The sequence below is a fragment of the Hyperoodon ampullatus genome (genome assembly GCF_949752795.1).
Source record: "Hyperoodon ampullatus genome assembly, chromosome: 13".
In the NCBI taxonomy this organism is placed as follows: domain Eukaryota; kingdom Metazoa; phylum Chordata; class Mammalia; order Artiodactyla; family Ziphiidae; genus Hyperoodon; species Hyperoodon ampullatus.
Genome location: NC_136926.1, coordinates 28,031,709 through 28,049,627, shown reverse-complemented (window position 1 = coordinate 28,049,627; position 17,919 = coordinate 28,031,709). Strand labels below are relative to the sequence as shown.

Below are 17,919 nucleotides of genomic sequence, written 5' to 3'. Positions count from 1 at the left end.
GGCACTGACCAGGCCCTTGCAAGAGGACAGAGTCGTTCACTGGGCTCCCTGCGCACATTGGCCTCTGGGCTGTGTCTGGGGTCTGAGTGCAGAGAAAGTGGGGAGTCAGAGGCCCAGGGCTTTCTCCAAAGTGGGCCCTCAGCAAATAGTTTTATTAAGGTTAATAACAACGTGCTAAGTGCTCTAAACCCAGAGTTGCAGGACACAGCTCTCATTTATCCCATTTTACAGATGCAAACATTGAGGCTCAGAGCACTTATGTATGTCACTTGCTTGAAGTCAAAAGAAGGTGGCAAGTAGCAGTGGCTGGATTAGCTCCACAGCCCTGCGTTGAGGTTGTAGGTGCCCTGATCCTTCCTTGGAGCACTGACGCCCTGTGAAAACTGGGGCTCAGAGAGGGCAAGGGCCTGGCTGGTAGTAAACACAGGCAAGAGTAAAACCCAAACCTGCATGACACCCCCAAAGGCCCACTCTACCCCACTCTCTTGCCATCTCATCTATGTTCCTCCTGGAACGCAACAAAAGCCCTTTACAGGTACGGAAGCCAAGGACTCCCAACGTCCAAGGACTCCTGGCCAGCAGGCAGCAGACCCAGTGAGACACTCAGTCCTCCCTCCTGCCATCTGGCAAGAGTCATGCTGGGTGGGTGCCAGTGATTCCCCTCCTGGCAGCTGGATCATGCAGCCCAGCCAAGAGGTAGTAGTGTTGAATAAGCAGGACCTGGGGGGCTTGGAGGCGAGTGACCATGCCCTGGGGGATGGGGCAGCAGCTGCAGTGGTCTGCCCCAAATCACTGGGCCAATGCCTTAGAGGGGTGGGACACAGACTGGTCAAGCCCTCCTGAGCAGTGCCTTCCCATTACCTGCAAAGGGGGATGCAGCCATGCTTGGGTTCCGTGGAGGTTTAAATTCCACTTTGCCATTGCCCAATGAGATGCATCTGGGGGGGTGGGGGTGGTCCTAGGACTACAAGGGGTTCACTGCTACCCCACCTCTAAATACATACATCCAGGGGCTTCCCTGGTGGTCCAGTGGGTAAGACTTCACCTTCCAATGCAGGGGGTGCAGGTTCGATCCCTGGTCAGGGAGCTAACAAATTCAATATACTTTAAAAATGGTCCATGTCAAAAAAAATCTAAAAAAAAAATACATAAATACATACATAGATACATCCTTAGATGGGGAACTCATTACCTTGTGTGGTCACCCTTTTGATCTAATGCATCTGCAACTGTTGGGAAGTTCCTCCTAGTATCTGGCTGAAACCTTTTTCTCCCTGCAGCTTTCCTCACATGCTCCAGGTATGTCCCTACAGAGTTGGCCAGAAGCCAGGTAGAGAGGGCGAAACGGAGGAGACCAGGCTACTGGGCCCTATGGCAGTGGTCTCGGGGTAGAGACCATCTCTCCTGCACTCTGTTTCTGACCCCCATCTGCAGCCTGGGTCATGGTGGGTCTTCGTGGAACTGGCACTGCCTGTCCCGACCCTCCGTGCAGCTGGTGAGCCAGCTTGATGGCAGACAGGTCTCTGAAAGCCTGTCAGGAGCGGGGGAGGTAGGGATGAGGGGGGATGGAGGGAGTCCTCACTTGGGCCGATTTTGGTGCACAATTCTCCCCTTTGCCCTCTCAGCAGAGGTCTGTCCAGCCCCTCTTGCCACCATCAGCAAGTGTGTGGGAAAGGGGTGGTGCTGGGCCACAAGGTCATTGTGAGAGGAGGGGCTGCAGGAGAACCAGGGCCCAATGCCCTTGGAGAGATCCACAGAGAACTTTGGGCTAATTAAATCCACTCCTAAATATAGGAAAGGGTCTGCCATGCTCTGGAGAGGGACCCTTCATTCTGCCCGCCCAGAGCTTCAAGCAATATCCCTGTGCCAGGGTGCCAAATGGCTGTCACTTCTAATGCTGGTGACACCTCCAGTGCCAATTCCAGTCAGTTGGCTGTGGCTGCCTGGCTCTGAATGGCTGCTAGGGGTTGATTTGTCATGTATGCCAGGGTACAGGGGAACCCAATGTGGTACCAGTGGTGAATTCTGGCCCCAAATCATTTCCATTTCTTTGTTCTGACCAAGGAAATTTTGGGTGAACACAGTGGACCCCTGATGTGGGTGGATAAGACATGAATGTCTCTCCCCGCTCCGGCACCCCCAATTAGCACTGTGGTGGGCCATGTGGCTCTGTGCAGCCTTGGGGAATATGGTGAGCTGAGGATCTGGTCATCTCCAGGTGCAACCAGAGCAAGAACGGCTTAGAACCACGCACTGGTCAGGGACCCCCTGAAACAAGTCCCAGTGGGCAGCATCCACACTGGTGCCCCCTGCACCCCAAAGTTACCTGGAGCTGGCCTAGGGTTGTGGTCCCATTTGTGGTCATGTGTGTACCCTGTGTCACTGCAGGGACCAGGTGGCTGCTCTCCACCTGGCAGGGAAATGTAACCTGTGCTAAACCCAACTCGGGTGGCTGAGCCCCACAGGGATCCTGCATGACCCCACGTAGGGTGGAGGAAATGGACACCAGAAAGTGGGGGAAATGAACACACAAACTTCTCCTCCCCAGGCCCAGACCTGTGGCCTTTCGGTGAGCCGCGCGTGAGGGAGGCCAGTCCCTGGGGCCCTGCAGGATGGGCTGAGCCCACGGTGTCTGTCGAGTCATCCCTGACCGAGGAGGAAAACCGCTGTTCACCGAGGGGTCCCTTTCTACCCTTGAAAAACTGCCAGCCCCACCCACTCCGGCCTCTACAGTGGGAACCCTGGGGCAATGAGGGTGGGAGAGCGCCCGGGCCCCGGAGTCAGATGGACTGGGTTGGAGCCCCGGTGACGTAAAGCTAGTGAGAACCTCTCTGAGCCTCGGTTTCCCGTCTGTAAAATGGGAGAGCAGCAGAACGCTTCCTCGCGGATTGTGGGGAATACAACTGACGCTGAAGGGAGGGCGTGGCGCCCAGCGCCGGGCCAACAGCAGGCGCTGGAGCAGGATACCTGGGAACTGGGGGTAGTGATAGAGGCGACCCGGCCCGAGTCCGGTGATGGGGCACCGGGCCTGCTCCCTTCCCCACTCGGGCCGGACAGTCCGGGAACGTCCTCGAAGGCGACCGGGAGGGGGCGACCCGCCGGAAAAGGCGGGCCGCGGCCCGGGCCTCAGCCGCAGAGGTCCCGGCAGGTGCCCGGCCCTCCGCTACTCCACGAGGGGCCGTGGTCGGCAGAGACGGACAGCCGGAGCGCCCAATGGCAAGCCGGTGTCTCCTCGCGCCCGTCCAATCGGTGCCGGCTGCCGGGCCTCCCGACCAATGGAAACACTGGCGGCGGCGGGGCGGGGCGACGGTCGCCGCGCCGGCAGGCCCTCTTTGCGCACGGGCCGCGAGAGGGGCGGAGGGCTGGCTCGGGCTGCGCTGGGCTCGGGGCGTGAGTCCTGCACCGGCGCGAGCGGAGGCCCCGGGACAGTCACTTGCGCCCGCCTGGGGACGCCGCGCGCCGAGGGACCCGGGGACGCCCATCTGCGGCGGGGGCCGCGCTGCGGCGCCGCCCACGCCGTGCTCCAGGTAGGCTCGGGCCGGGGACCGGGGCCGGGGCCGGGATCGGGGCTGCGGGATGGGCAGGGGCCCGAATCGAGGTCCGGGCTAGGGGTCAAGGCCGGGGGTCCAGCCCGGCTCTGCTCCACCCGCACCGATCCCGCGCCGCGGTGCGCAAGACCCCGGACCGACGGGGGCGGGTCCCTTTGTGCGCAGCCTCGGGTCCTGCCTGACCGGCCGTGCGCCTCGGTCCGCGCGCCCCTCAAGCCTCGGCCCAACATGAGCCGTGTCCTCCCCCTGTTCGACCGGGCGCCTGGAACTCGCGCCGCGCAGCCACGGAAACTTTCCATCGGCCGGAGGGGCCCGGGGCAGGGGAACTTTCCTGGGGCGGCGCGCCGCCGGGAAGCACCGGCACGGCCTGGCCGAAGGATGTCCCGGCGCCGCGCTGCTCCCGCCGCCCAGAGGACGAGGGAGGGAAAGCTGCCTGGGGTTTCTGCCCGGAGCCCCAACCTGGGTCCCCCTCCTCGCCACCCCTGCGCCCTGTCCCCTGGCTGAGGCGTGTCCCCTCCACTCGTAGTGGGGCTCGGCCCAAGTTTGCCGTGGTGTTACCCTGGGCGGGCAGCTGGAGATCCCCAGCCTTCCTATTTTAATCTTAAATAATTAAATATTGGGTTATTACAATATGTCACCGTTTCTAACGTCTGCATAACGTGTCCCAGTGGAAACGGAACTCGGGGACTCCAGCGGCCTTTCCCTTTAGACCCAGGCGTGTTTAGGAACAAGGAAAAGAAAAGAACTGCCCCAAGGATTTCATTCTTTAGGATTGATTCATTGTATAACCCCTCACTCACACCCCTTTCCCGAGTCACCGAGCAGGGCACACGCCGAGTCAGGGTTTATGAACCCAGGGGGTTGGATGGTGACCGGCTTAGCACCTGTGGGGCAACCTCCCCCATGAGGACACACACAGGGCTGCACTGGGAACCTCCACTTCCAGGTCCAGGCTGCCCACCCCAAGCAGGTCCCACCTGTCCTGGGCTCAGTGTATCTGGACCTGGGACAGTGCTGGACCCACAGCAGTCAGTTCCCGAGTAGGTGGTCTGGACCTGGGGTCTGGCCACAGCGTGTGGGGCTGTGAATTGGGCACTCGTGCTTTCCCCCAGCCTTGCCCTGTCCCATCCACAGTACCCTGTCTGTTCCCTGCCGCCCCATGCCCCCAACTCTGAGGTCCACTGGCACCCAGCATAGGACTGGGCACAGAGCACTTGCTGTGCTCAGGACTCTGGTCCTGGCCTGGGGAGGAGGTCACATAAGCACAACCCGGCCAGACCTCACCCAACTCTCCTCATGGGCACAGGTGCCTGTTGACCAGGTGCTTCCTGGGTGAGCTGGGCCAGCCCTCAGTCCTGCCAGGTTAGAGCTGCCCCCCAATCTGGGCTGTGTGCCTCCCCCAGTGTGGCCCCTCAGGGGTCCCTTTGCACCTCCCAGTTTCCACAGGGGCTGCGCCTCCATCCCTCTTTGTGCTGCACAAGGACTCAGGTGGGTTCACTCCCCTTCATCCCAGGAGACAGGCCTGGGACCACGAGCAGTGGGATCCTGCACTTCCAAGAGGAGCCAAGAACTGTAGCGCAGAGAAGGGTGGGGACACCAGGCCCAACAAAGCCTCGGCCAGCCCCTAGCATGTGCCCTGGGCTGGCGTCAGCAGAGGGAGGGCGGGGGCAGAGCTGGGGTGCTCTGGGATGCCAGGGAGGCAGCAAGGGGTTCTGGGACTTTCCCCAGCAGTGGCTCGGGTCGGGGAAGGCACCTGTTCCCTTGCTGCCAGCTTCCATCAAGACTAGGATGAGGTCTCGGCCACTCTGCAGGAGCCCCGGAATCAGAGAGTAACCAAGAGAGACTCAGGGTCAGGAATTCCTTCCTGTGGCTTCCTGAATGGGAGAGCTGCACAGCTCAGCCTATTTCACAGGTCGGAAAGAAGAGCCCAGAGCTGGTGGACATCCACATCACCTACAGGGCCCCCAGCCCGGGCTGTGTGTGTGTGAGGCACAGCGCTTACCACTGCCCCAGTGGACCCTGAGGGGCCAGCGGCCTCTAGCAAAGCAGCAACAAGCTGAGTGCAGCCACCAGAGGGCACCCAGGACTGCCATGGCCAGCAAGACTGGCTCCATCCAGCCTCCCCCAGAGGTGGGGACCCTTTCCGAGGCACCCGCCAAGGCATCCGCTGGGAGGCTGGAGTTCTGCTTTCTCCAGCCCCCCTGTTCAGGGTGGGGAGCTGGAGAGGGGCAAGGACCCTGGGCAACTCCCCTCAGTACCCTGTGCCCTCACCGCCTCGGTACAGCAGAGGGAGGCCAAGGGCTGGGTGGCAGGGTTGTTGAGCACAGGCTCCAGCAGGGACCGTGGAGGTGGGGTCCTCCTTCAGGCGTGTGCCCTAGGTGCCTCCCTGGCCCCCATAGGCCATCTTGCCACTGCCCAGGGGTCCGGGCAAGGTCTCTGCGTCTGCCACTCAGCGCAGGGCTGTGCCTCTCTCTGCCTCAGTGTCCTCTGTAAAACAAGGGTGCAGCCAAAGTGGCGCCTTTTCAAGATGTGCCCAGAGTGACCAGCGGCCTGGAAGGGCACGTCAGGATTTGCTGTGGTGGGGCAGGACTCAAGGCTCGAGTGCAGAGCGAGCTCTCAGGCCGGCCTGACCCTCACCCGGGCTCCTCACCACCCACTGCGGCCCTGAGCTGCCTGCCCAGCATCTCCCCAGCCTGGGCCCTGTCCCTCCGCCGGACTTGGTTTGTGCGCATGGGGGCTGCCTCGTTGTGTCAGACATCTGTGGTCTGTGCTGTTCTGGCTCTTGGCCAGCGCTTGCAGAGGCCTCCTGCCCCAGTCGGGGACACAGCAGGCCTTTTCAAGGCTGGGGGTGGGTCCCTTGACCCCGAGGCTCTTGGTGCAGGGTCCTTGGCCAGGACCAGCTCTGAGGGATGCTAGAAAGGGCTCCCTGAGACAGGTACTCCCACCCTCTCGGCACAAATCCCATCAATGCTTCTACCTTCGTATCTCAGACCTGTCCATCTGTCTGTCCACGGCCCCAGGGCTCTTATGAGGTTCTGTTCCCCCCACCTCCCATCTGTACAGTGCTGCTGAGATGAGGCGCCCTGGGGACACAGACCCCACCTCAGGTCCCACCACCACCCTGCATCCCCAGACCCTCCCTGTCCCCCTGCTCCCACCCTCCTGCGGGAAGCTCCCTCAGGCCCCCTCCCCACCTGCAGCCTTGCAGATGCCCTCCCACCCCCCACACTGGCATTGACTCTCGGCCCTCCTCTGAATTTGTGGAGTTATTGGCCTGCTGGAGTCCCACGAGGCGGGAGCCACATTCTTCCTGTGGCTGGATTGGGGGGAGTGTGTCCTAGGGGCAGGAAGACCTGAGTTCAAATCCTGCCCCAGCGCTGCCTTGCCTGGACCTGGTTTTCCCATCTGTAAAATGGTGTCCTGGGCTGACCCCAGACCCCTAGTGAGAGTCACCGAGATGATGGGGCACAGCCAGCACTGGGGAGAGGCTGGCGGTTATCAGGACTGATAAAGGCATGTGGTTCTCCATGGGACAAGGTCTATGTGAACGTTTAAGCCAAAAGCAGACGTGCCCCAGAAGCATCACATTCTAAGCAAAAGCTGATCCCTGAGCCTCGGACCTCAGGGTGGGAGCAGCAGTTCCTGCTGTGGGTAGGGAGGGTGCAGCGGGTGGGCAGACTCCCAACCACGCCTCCCCTCCCAGGTGCTCACGCACACACGTGTACACGTGTGCACACACACTCCTGGCTTGAGTTCCCCGTTCTTCCTTGCCTCTGGCCCTGGCATTTTGATCTCCCCCCATGATCCCACCCTGACTTGAAGCCCCTCCCCGTGATGAAGGGGCTACTGTGAGGCAGAGAGACCCACCCGCAGGCCTGCAAATGAGCCATGTCTACCAAGGAAGGTTGGACAGAAGCTTGGAACAACCTGGTAAACACTGCAGAGCCAAAGGGAGAGAGCTGCTGCCACCGTGATCTCCCGGAGGTGGCCTCCAGCCTGTCTGTGGTGCCCTGTTTTTCATTTTTACAACACAAACACTTTGGCAACATCCCCAGACCTAGACACAAGGAGAGGGAACGCGTCCCCAGACCACTGGCCGAGACAGGAAGCTTCATGGTCCTTCGTCCGGGATTGGGAGGCTGGCTGCTGGCCTAGGAGGGACATGGATTGGGGCTGGCCTCGGGGAGCCTCAGGAGAGGCAGGCAGCCTGTGCCCCAGGGCAGGTTAGGGGGGCAGACCCCTGGGGGCCATGACCCCCTGAACAGGCCAGTGGGATTCTGGTGTGGGAGTTTATCACAACAGAGCACACCCAACCTCTGGAGAAGGGAGACGTTATCATCGGCTCAAAATGGTCAGGGTTTTGAAGAATAGTCAACAGCGTAAGAAACGCCCAGGAGGGACCATGGCAGCTGATGCAAACTGTAGACGTGACAGTGCCAGTGGGGTAGGGGTGAGAACACGCACGGTCGTGTGGGAGCGGGTCTGTGTTGGAGCGCCACCGGACGCCCTTGGGTCAGGGATGACAGTGCCCAGCTGGGGGTCAGGGATGACAGTGCCCAGCTGGGGCTCTGGCCCCATGCAGAAGGGACTTAACCCCGCTGGTTGGCTTTACCAGGTGCCTTCCGGTTCCCTGTAGGATGTGGAGCCAGCCGGATGGGTGTCTGGACATGCTGACCTCCTCCAGGGATGTCCCCTCCTCACACGGGTGGTGGGCCGGTGGGTGTGGTCCATGGAGGGATGGGCTGTGGCCTGAGTGGTGTGTGCTTCTGGCCAGCCTCAGCCCGGGTGGGCACAGGGCCCTGGGCTGGACAAGGCTGGACGTGGGGCCTCCTGCCACCCCTACTTGAATTCACCCATGGCCTGGGTATGGACCACAGATACCGGCTTGAGGGACGTCTGGCTTGAGGGACAAGCTTGCACTGGGGACAACCCACCAGGACATTAGCTGGACTGGTCTGCACCCTCCTTGACTTGGATGCCTGGCACGGCGGTGATTGGTGTTGCACAGGCCGTCAGATTCGTTGCCAGCTCAGGGTAGTCTCTGCTGCACCAGGGAGGTTGGAGCCGCCAGCCAGGACAGGCAATGGGCCCACACGCTGCGGCTCCTGGAGGAGGGCACTGAGGCCGGGAGGAGGCTTTGTCTGAAAGGGCCAGATGGCCTCTGGCACACACAGGCACCCTGGGCCACTGTTGGAGTGGGGAGGGGCCGTGACTGCTGTGATCATGGCGAGGGCGCTGGTGCTGGCCCTGCTGCGTGGGCTTCTCTGCTCATGACAGCTCCAGGGGCACGAGGCATGGTGCCCAGGAAGTGTAGCAGGGACGGAGGCTGAGTGGTCCCTGTGGCCCCCAGGACCCTGTGCGGTGGGAATTGAGCCCTGCTGGTACCACTCTGTCAGTTTGCTGTGTTGCCTGATTTGCAGTGTGGTGGCCACTTGTGCTGCCCCAGTGCGGGAGCCCAGGCCCCAGCCTGGCCCTCTGCCCCTGCCCCGCCCAGCCCCGTCTCCGTGGGAGGCTCAGCCCACCCAGCCCTGTGGATTCTTGGTGTCCCTAGGTGTCCAGCGTGGACAGCCTGGCCCAGCCAGCACCTCACTTGGGTGGTGGTGGTGAGAAGGCAGTGGCTACAGACTCAGGTGCCTCCAGACGCCTGAGTGTCCTGTGCTGAGGGCTGTAAGACAGGAGAGGACAGGGGGCCTGCTCCTTCCTCTTGTGTTCCACAGGACCTCGGGTGTGGCAACCTGCCAGCCAGGCAGGTGGGAGGACCAAGGTCTCGCCAAGCATCTCGGTGGCCAGACTGCTGGGCCACATGGGGGCTTGTGGATTGGGATGAAGAGGCTCAGCCTGTGTTCAGGGCTTGCTGGGCCAGAGCACCAGGCCTTGGGTCGTGGTGTTGCTGGTGGCACAGGTGGCATGGCATCTGGGGCCTAGGGTGGCAGGGGCTGGCCCCCACCCCCCTAAACTTCTGGTGGACCACCGTGCCTCAGATTGGCAGGCCAACCAGACACCAAATGGCAGGTAATAAGGTCTGTGGGAGGCTGCCCACCGCCTTGCCTGCTGTGCCTGCCCTTGCTGCTCTTTTCCTGTCCCTGTTTCTCCTTCCTCCCTCGTGCTCCTCATTTTCTCCCTGTTTCTCTCTGTCCCTCTCTCTCTGCCTCTTCCTGTTACCCCATCACCTGCACTTCTCGAGTCTGGTAACAGACTCTTCGTGTCTGCCACAGGCACTTTGCACAGCCTCGCGGGCACTGGTTCCACCAGCCTCGCCCGGGCTGAAGGAGACTGTGCCTCTGTGGCCGTGGCCCCCGTGGGGCCTCTTGGGGTCGCAGCTGCGCACAGAGTGGGTTCTGCCTTCATCCGTCTTTCTTCAGCCTTTTAATTTTTGCTTATGATGGCTTTCGTGTTCAAAACTTGTTCAGATTTTTCATGTTTTGTGTGGAATCTGTGGAATTCTTCCTCCTTCAATTCTTCTGTTCCACGCGTTGTCTAGCACGTGGCCAGATAAACACACATCCGTCTTCTCCTGTCGGTGTTTCCAGGTCAGCGTCTACTCTTGAGATTTCATCCGTCTAGAATTTACTTTGACATAAATGTGAGGCAAGGGCTGAACTGTGTTGATATGGTTGTATCTGAACAGTTTCTTGACTGATGTTTTCTATCACCAGGAACTATAAATGTGACATACCGCATCCTCAGGTTCGAGGTGCCTGTGGCCCCGTTAGTAGATCAGGTCGGAGCCTCCCCTTGACCAGTCTCTGTTCTGAAAAGTCACAGGCGGCCTCGCGCTTGCCCTGCAGATGCAGATTGGTCCACGCAGTTGGGGCCTCCTCCCCGGGACCCTCGGTGTGCTGGCCTGTGCGCGTGTGCATCCCACTCTGGTTTCCCCAGGTCTCCAGCCCCTCTGAGCCTCCTTGGTTACTGAGAACAGGTTCCTGCTGTGGGAAGGCCCCTCAGAAGCCCCCACAGTGATCTGGGCCCCTTTGCAGCATCCGGCCTCTGAATGCGTGACTCCCTGTGGCTGGGAGGGCATGGGCTGTCCCACGCCCGAGTGGCTTTGTCATGCTGTGGGGGGTGAACGGGCCTCTTCCTCTAGGGTCGCGGGCTTGGCACCCCCAGGGCCTCCAGTGGCAGCACCACTGGGCCAGGCACACGCATGCCTGTTTGTGTCTCAGTTCGGGGCGGGTCGGCCAGTCCACCTGCCTCACAAGCATCTTGCCTGCGTTGCCAGGGAGCCAGGTGCTGGCCCTCGCCTGTGGGCGGCCCTCAGCCAGGCATCGAGGGGTCTCTGTGATTGGACTCGTGGGTCATTCCCCGGGTGGGGGGCCTCAACGTGAGAGGCAGGAGCGAAGACCACGGCCCCAGGGATGCCCCCAGCCCCTTCCCACTCCGGAGCACATGCTTCTCAGGAATAACATTCTACGAGGCTGAACTTGGGTTCAGACCTGGCTCTGCTCGCCCTGTGGGGCTCAGCACAGGTGGCAGTTCGTGCTGGCCGCTGTGTTATGGTGTAAGAGCCATGCCAGCTTCTGGCTGTGCCATTCCTTGCTCAGGGTGCCTCACGGCTGGTGGTGTGACTGCGCTGCGGGGCCCAGGCCACCAGGAGGGACGGTGCCATGCCAGCCGTGCTGGGTGGTCTGTGCAAGCCTGAGGTGGCCACTGGCCTAGTGGCTCTTGGAGCAGCCCCTGCCCCTCAGCTCGCCCCTGGGGCCTCTCCCTGCCACGCCAGCCACAGTAAGCTTCTGGCTGTTTCCTGGCTTGCTCTGCTTTGTTCTCCTGCCTGGACTGGACTGTCAGGCTGCTGAGGGGCCTTTCTTCCCCAGGCCCTGGGCATCCGTCCCCGTCCCTGCGTGACCTTCCACCGGGGCACCCAGAGTCGTCAGCTCCGCCCTGAGTTAGGTCTTGTTCGGCCAGGACACCTCCCCTGCAGCTCTGATTTGGGGAGGCTGAGGCCCAGTTTCTTTCACCCACAGGGAAGGCTGCCCATTGTCAGGTGGGGAGAAGGAGACACCCCGCCCCCCGGCACATCTTGCCAGGTTGTCATTTGCAATTGATGAGTTTGGTATTTCAAATATGCCTTTAGTTAAACTTTTTCTTTTCAAAATATTTTTACTCTCCGTGAAATCCTAATTAGGCCATTCATTCGTCTGAATGTACTTGCTGCTCTCTGCATTTTGCAAGATAACGAGGCTTCGAGTGGGCTTCCAGCCAGTCCTCTGGGGCCTTTGCTCTGTGCCCTGCAGGGAGAGGCTGGCGCCCTGTGACCCCTGCACCCATGGGCCCTGGGCCGCAGTGCCTGCGGGACACCGAGTGTGCAGATGGGGACACTGAGGCCTGAGGTGGCAAATCGTCTCTGACAGCCCGGGAACTTTGCACGATGTTTCCTTAAGGCAGTACAGAGCTGGGTTTACTCTTTCAAGATCCCAAGTTAAGGAAGAAAGGGAAGCACCCTGTTAACAAAGCTGTCAGCTGGTCCTCGCCGTAGAAGAGCTTCTGCAAACAAGAGATGATAGCTGGGCAGCAGGGTCCTGCAGCTGACATCTGTGCATGGATGACATCCAGCCCCTCTGGGATGTGAGCAGCTTGGTGGCAACGTGGACCCTCCTCAGTGCCGCCTTGGGTGTGTCCGGTGCGGGCCAGGCCAGGCGGCCTCCTTCCTGCCCTGCGGAGGGACAGCAGCCTGGAGGCTGGGGCACAGAGCCCAGGGAGAGCAAGTCGTAAAGGGTAGGGTTGACATGACCTCAGTCTGCTCAGCTTCTTTCTGGACAGAAAGCTCAGACCCCAACCCGAGCCCGACAGCCCTGCTGGAGGCCTCTGTTGGGGATGGCTCCTGGCCATTTGTGGGGTCCCTCAGGGACCTCCTGTGCCAGGGGAGTTTGTTCCCAGGATCCATTTTCCACCACTCCTGCCTTCCCTCTTGACAACTTTGTGTCCTTTTCTGCCCGTTTGGCAGGTCTGCCTTGGGTTTGCATCCTGCAGCCTGAGGACAGCATCCCGGCTGCTGTTTAGCTTCCGCCATGTTTTTCTTCAAATCCCCACAGGATCCTCATCACCCACGATCAGTCCTTCTCTTTATAGTTTGTTCCCAGCTCATCAGTTCAAGGCCGTCTTTAACCTTTTGAGGGCACATCAGCTGTTCCCTGATGTTTGTGCTGGTAAACGGCAGCTCTCCTGGGTCCCCGGGGGGCAGCAGGGTCTGCCCTGGGCCCTGGAGGCTGGGGCAGGTCTGTGCAGCCTCAGTGTTTCTGTCCAGGGTCCTGGCCCGGCCATGGTCCCCACTCCTGTCACAGAGACACTTTGGTGTGTACTGAGGCTGGGCACCTGCAGGCTGTGGAGCCAGGGCAGGCCCGGCCTCACAGGTCTTGCCAGGTGTTCAGGACAGGAATGCAGTCTTCCCAGAATGCTGACCCCCAGGAGCCTGAGTCCTACCTCCCCCAGCACAAGGACCTGTCAGGAGTGTCAGGTCACCTACCATCCATTTTCCAGGGCAGGCGAGGACCCACAGGACAGCCTGGGTGCCTCTGGGGGTGTGTGTGCATGACTTAGTGGGTGGCCGCACGCGTGAGCCTGCAGGTGGGTTTAAGGAGGTCCCCAAATTGTCAGCATACCAGCTGCAGTGTTCTGCGTCCTGGCGGGGGCAGGGCACACAGACAAGTCCGGTTCCCAGCAGGCTCTCGTGGTATGTGGTGGGGGGGGTGGGGAGCCAGGCAGGGACACTGTGGGGCCCAGAGTCTGCACTGGGTAGGGGCGGGGTGAAGCCCCCTGCCCAGTTCCACTGGGTCATCATTTGCATATAAAAGGCAGGACTTCGCTGTCTGATGGAGGCTGATAGTGTCTGGACCTGTTGCCATGGGCACTCCCGGGCTTCAGGAGCACTGAGTTGGCTCCCAGGCAGGCGAGGGGGTCTGGAGCAGGGAGCCTGGCATCCAGCTCAGCTTCTGGGAGAGAATGGGAGTTCCCAGGGGCCCCAGGAGGAGCCAGTGCTGGCTGGAGGCCACACAGGACCCTGGATGGGCAAGGGCAGACCAGAGGGGACCTGGCTCTTTGATGCTGTGGCTCAGGAGCAAGGATGGAACCTCCCTCCACAGGGCATGCTCTGGTCTCTTACCTACACTCCCCTTTGATCCATCCAGGGCCAGGTGACCACAGCTGCCCTGCCTCTACCCTTGGCAGCTGGAGGGTCTTCCTGACACCTGTCACCACCTGGGCTGTGGGTACTGTGCCTGCAGGGCCTGGAGTCTCCCTGCTGGACCCCGGTGTTGTTCCCGATGAGGGAACAAGGGACCAGTTTCTCACTCTCACACTTTCCAGGGAACCTCCTTCTGGAAGCTGAGCCCCAGGCCCCATCTCCCTGGATGGCGAAGGCCCAGGCTGGGCTCTGTGGGGAGGTGGACCTGGTATTGCTGACGATGGTCTGTGCAGGCCCGTCCCAGTGCCCAGAAGTGTCAGCAGCTTGCAGGAATGCTGGCGGGGAGGCAGGCGGGCGGGGTGTGGGGGTGTGAGATGGGGCCTCCGCGGGGTGCAGGGGCATCTCATCTGCTGACCATGAGGGGCACTGCCATGTCAGGGTTGGCCCCTTGGCAGCCCCCCACCCCTGGGCCCTGCGTGGATCTGCCCACAAAGGGGCAGGCCTCTCCTGGGGCCTGCTCTGCCTTGTGCTGCCACCCGGGGGCTGTGACCTCCAGCCTGGGGGCTTAGTTAGCAAAGCCACAGTGGGTCACATTGAGGTCATTTGGGGAGGGCTGCCCGGCAGGGCGCCCAGCATGTGGGGGCACTTCGAAGTGCCTGGTCAGCAGTGGCCAGGGTGGCATGGGCCCGCAGACTGGGACGGGGATGGGCTCCATGGCTGGGGTGAGCCTCCCTGACTGCGGGGCCGGGGCACAGATAGGGCAACACTCTGGGGTGGGGGCGGGGAGCTCTGTGCTCAGTCCCTGTCACTGTGCCCTGGACCCACATTGCTCTTGGGGTCCCATCTCCCAACCCCTGGAGTGAGCCCAGCCACAGCGAGGTTCCCTCTTGCCCAAACCTGTCCTGAGGTCCTGGCTGCAGCAAGGCTACCCCAGGCCACCCAGCTGGGCTGGCTGTGTTCCCCCAGGGCAGGCAGGCGAAGATAGGGGGCCCTGCAGCAGGGCAAGGCAGGCCAGGACCATGAGTAGGGCAGGCCTGGATACATGGGCAGCCCCTCAGCAGGCCTGATGCCAGCCCGCGCCATCTGACCCGCTTGCCCCCCGAGGGCTCCCTGTGCCTGGTTCCCACCCAGTCCTGAGTCTGGTTCCCCATCTGGCAGGGAGTTTCCCCACTGCCAGTGCCTCTTCCACTTATCCCGGGAGAGCATGTTTCTTGTCAAATGGCGGAAAGGCCGTGGGAAGTCCTCAGGCCCCCACAGAGAGCCTCTCCTGGGGCCCTGGGGCTCATCCCAGAGACCCTTCCGTGGGCAGCTGGGCAGGTGGTGCTGGGGTGGGTGTCTCAGCCCCTAACCACCAGGCTCTCCTGCTTCATCTTTCTTGGCTCTGCAACCTTGGTGGGGGCTGGGCTGAGGGGCCGCGCCTTGCCCCCCAGAGACTTACTGGCCACAGGCTCCCAGGGGCTGAACCCCCACTGCCCTTCAAAGGGGCTTTGTGCCACCACAAAGAGGCTCTGTCCCTCTCAGAGAAGCTTGGGTGTTGCCATGGTGACAGAGGGGGCCTGGGAAGAAGGGGTCCAGCATCTTGAGGGAGAAAGGGTGTTCCAGGCAGAGGGCACTGGTGCACACAGGCCACCGCCCTCAGCCTGACCGGACAGCTGCCCAACTTGTGCCTTCGGGGGGGGGGGGGTCCTCGGGGTCTCATGGACCCTTTGGCCCCTGGGTAGGAGCTGGGTTCCAAGGCCCCGGTGCCAGTTGGATCTGTCGGGTTTGGTCCCAGCCTGGCTGTGAGCCTCAGGCTCCGCCTCAGGAACGCCTTGGCCCCTGTGCCCACCCCAGAGCATGGTGGGGTGGGGCTCTGAGCCTGGGCCCTCAGAACTGCCCCCTCGCTGCTCTGCTCTCCCTGAGATGGAATGGGGGGTTGGGGGAGCCACCTCCCAAAGGGACCCTATGGGGAGGTATGGAGGCAACAGGCCAGCCCACCCCACACAGTGGGGCACCTTGGGGTTCCCCAGCCTTATGCCCGGGCTCCTCTCCCGTGGCCAGGCTGGAGTGGGTAGGCTGCTGGTGCCGGCAGAGAGACCACCAGCCCCAGCCCTCCGTACCCTGCCCTTGGGGTGCCCCTGGGCTGTCTGCTGCTATAGAGACTGTGGAGGAGGTGGATCCTCGCTGCCCAGACCCCACACTTGGAGCCTGTCAGGCATCGCCCTCGGGCTGCGACTGCAGCTGGAATCTGGGTCAGGTGCAGGAGGGGCAGCCTGGGGCTGGGGGACTGCTGTCCATCGCCATCCCACAAGTCCACCCAAAGAGGCAGGGAACCCGGAGACTTGGAGCAAGTGTCTGTGACCTGCCCTGGCAGGAATCTCAGACCGCGACCCTTTGGGGGCCTATGGTGGGGACTCCCTGTGGCTCAATCCCCCCACTGAGGAGGGGCAGCAGCTGGATGCTCACCTACACCTGGCCCACCCTCCTGCCAGGGCGAGGCCTCCTCTGCCATGTCCAGCCTACAGTTACCTGGCCATTTCCCAGCCCTGGCCCCAGGCCCTTAGCTCCCAAGACCTCAGGCTCCGTGGGCTCCCAGAAGTGTCCCTGCCTTGACCTGGCTCCGAGCCTCCTGCATCAGCCTCCTCATAGCCCCTGGTCCTCCTGGACCACCAGTCCAGCGGCCCCTGCCCTGGGGCTGACCAGTGCTGCCAGGGACCTGGCTCTCCATTAGCCCAGGGCGCCCCATCAGTGCAGGGCAAGAGCCCCTTGGGAAGAACCGCCCAGACCGTTCCCCCTGCACAGAGGAGTTGTACTCTGTGTGGTCAGTGGGTGCTGCTGGGTGTCCACAGGGACAGTTTGGGAGCAGGAGGAGGTCTCTGAGGGGCCATCTCTGTCCACCTCCCACCCCCATGGTGTCGGGTCCAGGTGGCAATAGGGTCACCTCCTCTGCTAGGGAAATCCAATTTCCAGGCTGAATTCAGTTACAGTTCTCCCAGCTCCCTGAAAACCTAGCTGCTTCCCTCAGGTGGCGGGCGGCAACGCCCAAGCCCCTGGGGAGAGTTCCCTGGCCTCACGCTCACTTGCCTGGCCTGCTGGGGTTGGGTAGGGGCACCTGCTTTCCCATCTCTTACTTGCCGTCTCGCAAAGGCAGTAGCTCTTAGAACATGGGTACGTGCAGAACTTTGGACCTGCTGCAACCTGCGGGCCAGGAGCCCTCCACCCAGAGCACCAATGCGGCCGACACACCCTCTTTCCAGTGCGTGTGTATATGTGTGTGTGTGCACGTGCGTGACCATTTCCACACTCATCCTTCGCACCTCATCTCTGGGCCACATGCCTTGTTGATGACCTTTTCCCACCTCGAGTTGGGGTTCGGTTTTTCCTACTGACTTATATAGTCACCGTATAGATGAAGGATATCACTTTTCTACTGGATGTTGTGAAGACGATCCCAATATGTTGACAGTATTTTCATTTTCTTTGTCGTTTTCTCCTACCTCCCATATCATGGAAAATTGCAAACGCAACAGTGGAGAGTAGTGTGACGTGTCCCCACGTGCCCACGCATCTTCTGCAGCAGTGGAGCCATGTCTACATGTACAGTCCCGCTTGTTGTCTGTCTGAAATGCTCACTACACTTGAAAAACAGAAGCCACAACCACAGCACGTGGCACTCTTTCTGGATGTTTAGAAATGTTTCATTCTCACAAAGACGAGCTGGTCCTTTTTCCTTGGTAGTTCCTTCCACTGCTTTAAGGTCAAGAACGGGCTCTTCCCATCCAAGCCCCCCCCTCCACCCTGCGACCGCTGCATTACACCAACTACAGGTGACTCTGTGGTCCTGGCCGTGGCACAGTGCCCGTCCTCGTGGGCTTGGCCAGCAGCTGTCCCCGCAGCTGTGGACACCATCCAACCACAGCAGGGGCGATAGGGTAAAGATGGGCACTTGCAAGGCCTGGCCAGTGCTGGGAGCATGGGGGGGGACACCGTGCACTCCCAGGTGGGTGGCCTTCAGCACTCCTGCTGCCTACTTTCCTCCCCATCAAGTGGGTGGGGCCAGGGGTGTGGAAGGAGGCTCCACCCGTAGCCAGTCCCCTCCCTCCTTTTGTGAAGGTTGGGGCAGTGGGCAGTGTGCCAACAAATGGCCGGCGAGGGGTCAGCACTGGAGCCCAGGCCTCCCGCCAGCCTGACCCGAAGGAAATTCCTCTAATTCCTCAACCCAGATTGGACTCCGTCCCCATAATTTGATTTCTGGAGCAGGGTTTGGCTGGGCTC

The 17,919-nt window shown here is 61.3% G+C and overlaps 1 protein-coding gene across 1 annotated transcript; it reads left to right on the top strand.

Annotated features, from left to right (window-relative positions):
* Positions 1-3,014: 3,014 nt before the first annotated feature.
* LOC307062443 (uncharacterized protein) lies at positions 3,015-4,172 on the top strand (the record flags this gene model as incomplete). The annotated part of the gene is made up of 2 exons (XM_079718160.1): positions 3,015-3,527; positions 3,714-4,172. 2 exons carry the CDS (start codon positions 3,015-3,017, stop codon positions 4,050-4,052), a joined length of 852 nt encoding a protein of 283 aa, XP_079574286.1. The 3' UTR covers positions 4,053-4,172.
* Between the last annotated feature and the right edge of the window lie 13,747 nt (positions 4,173-17,919).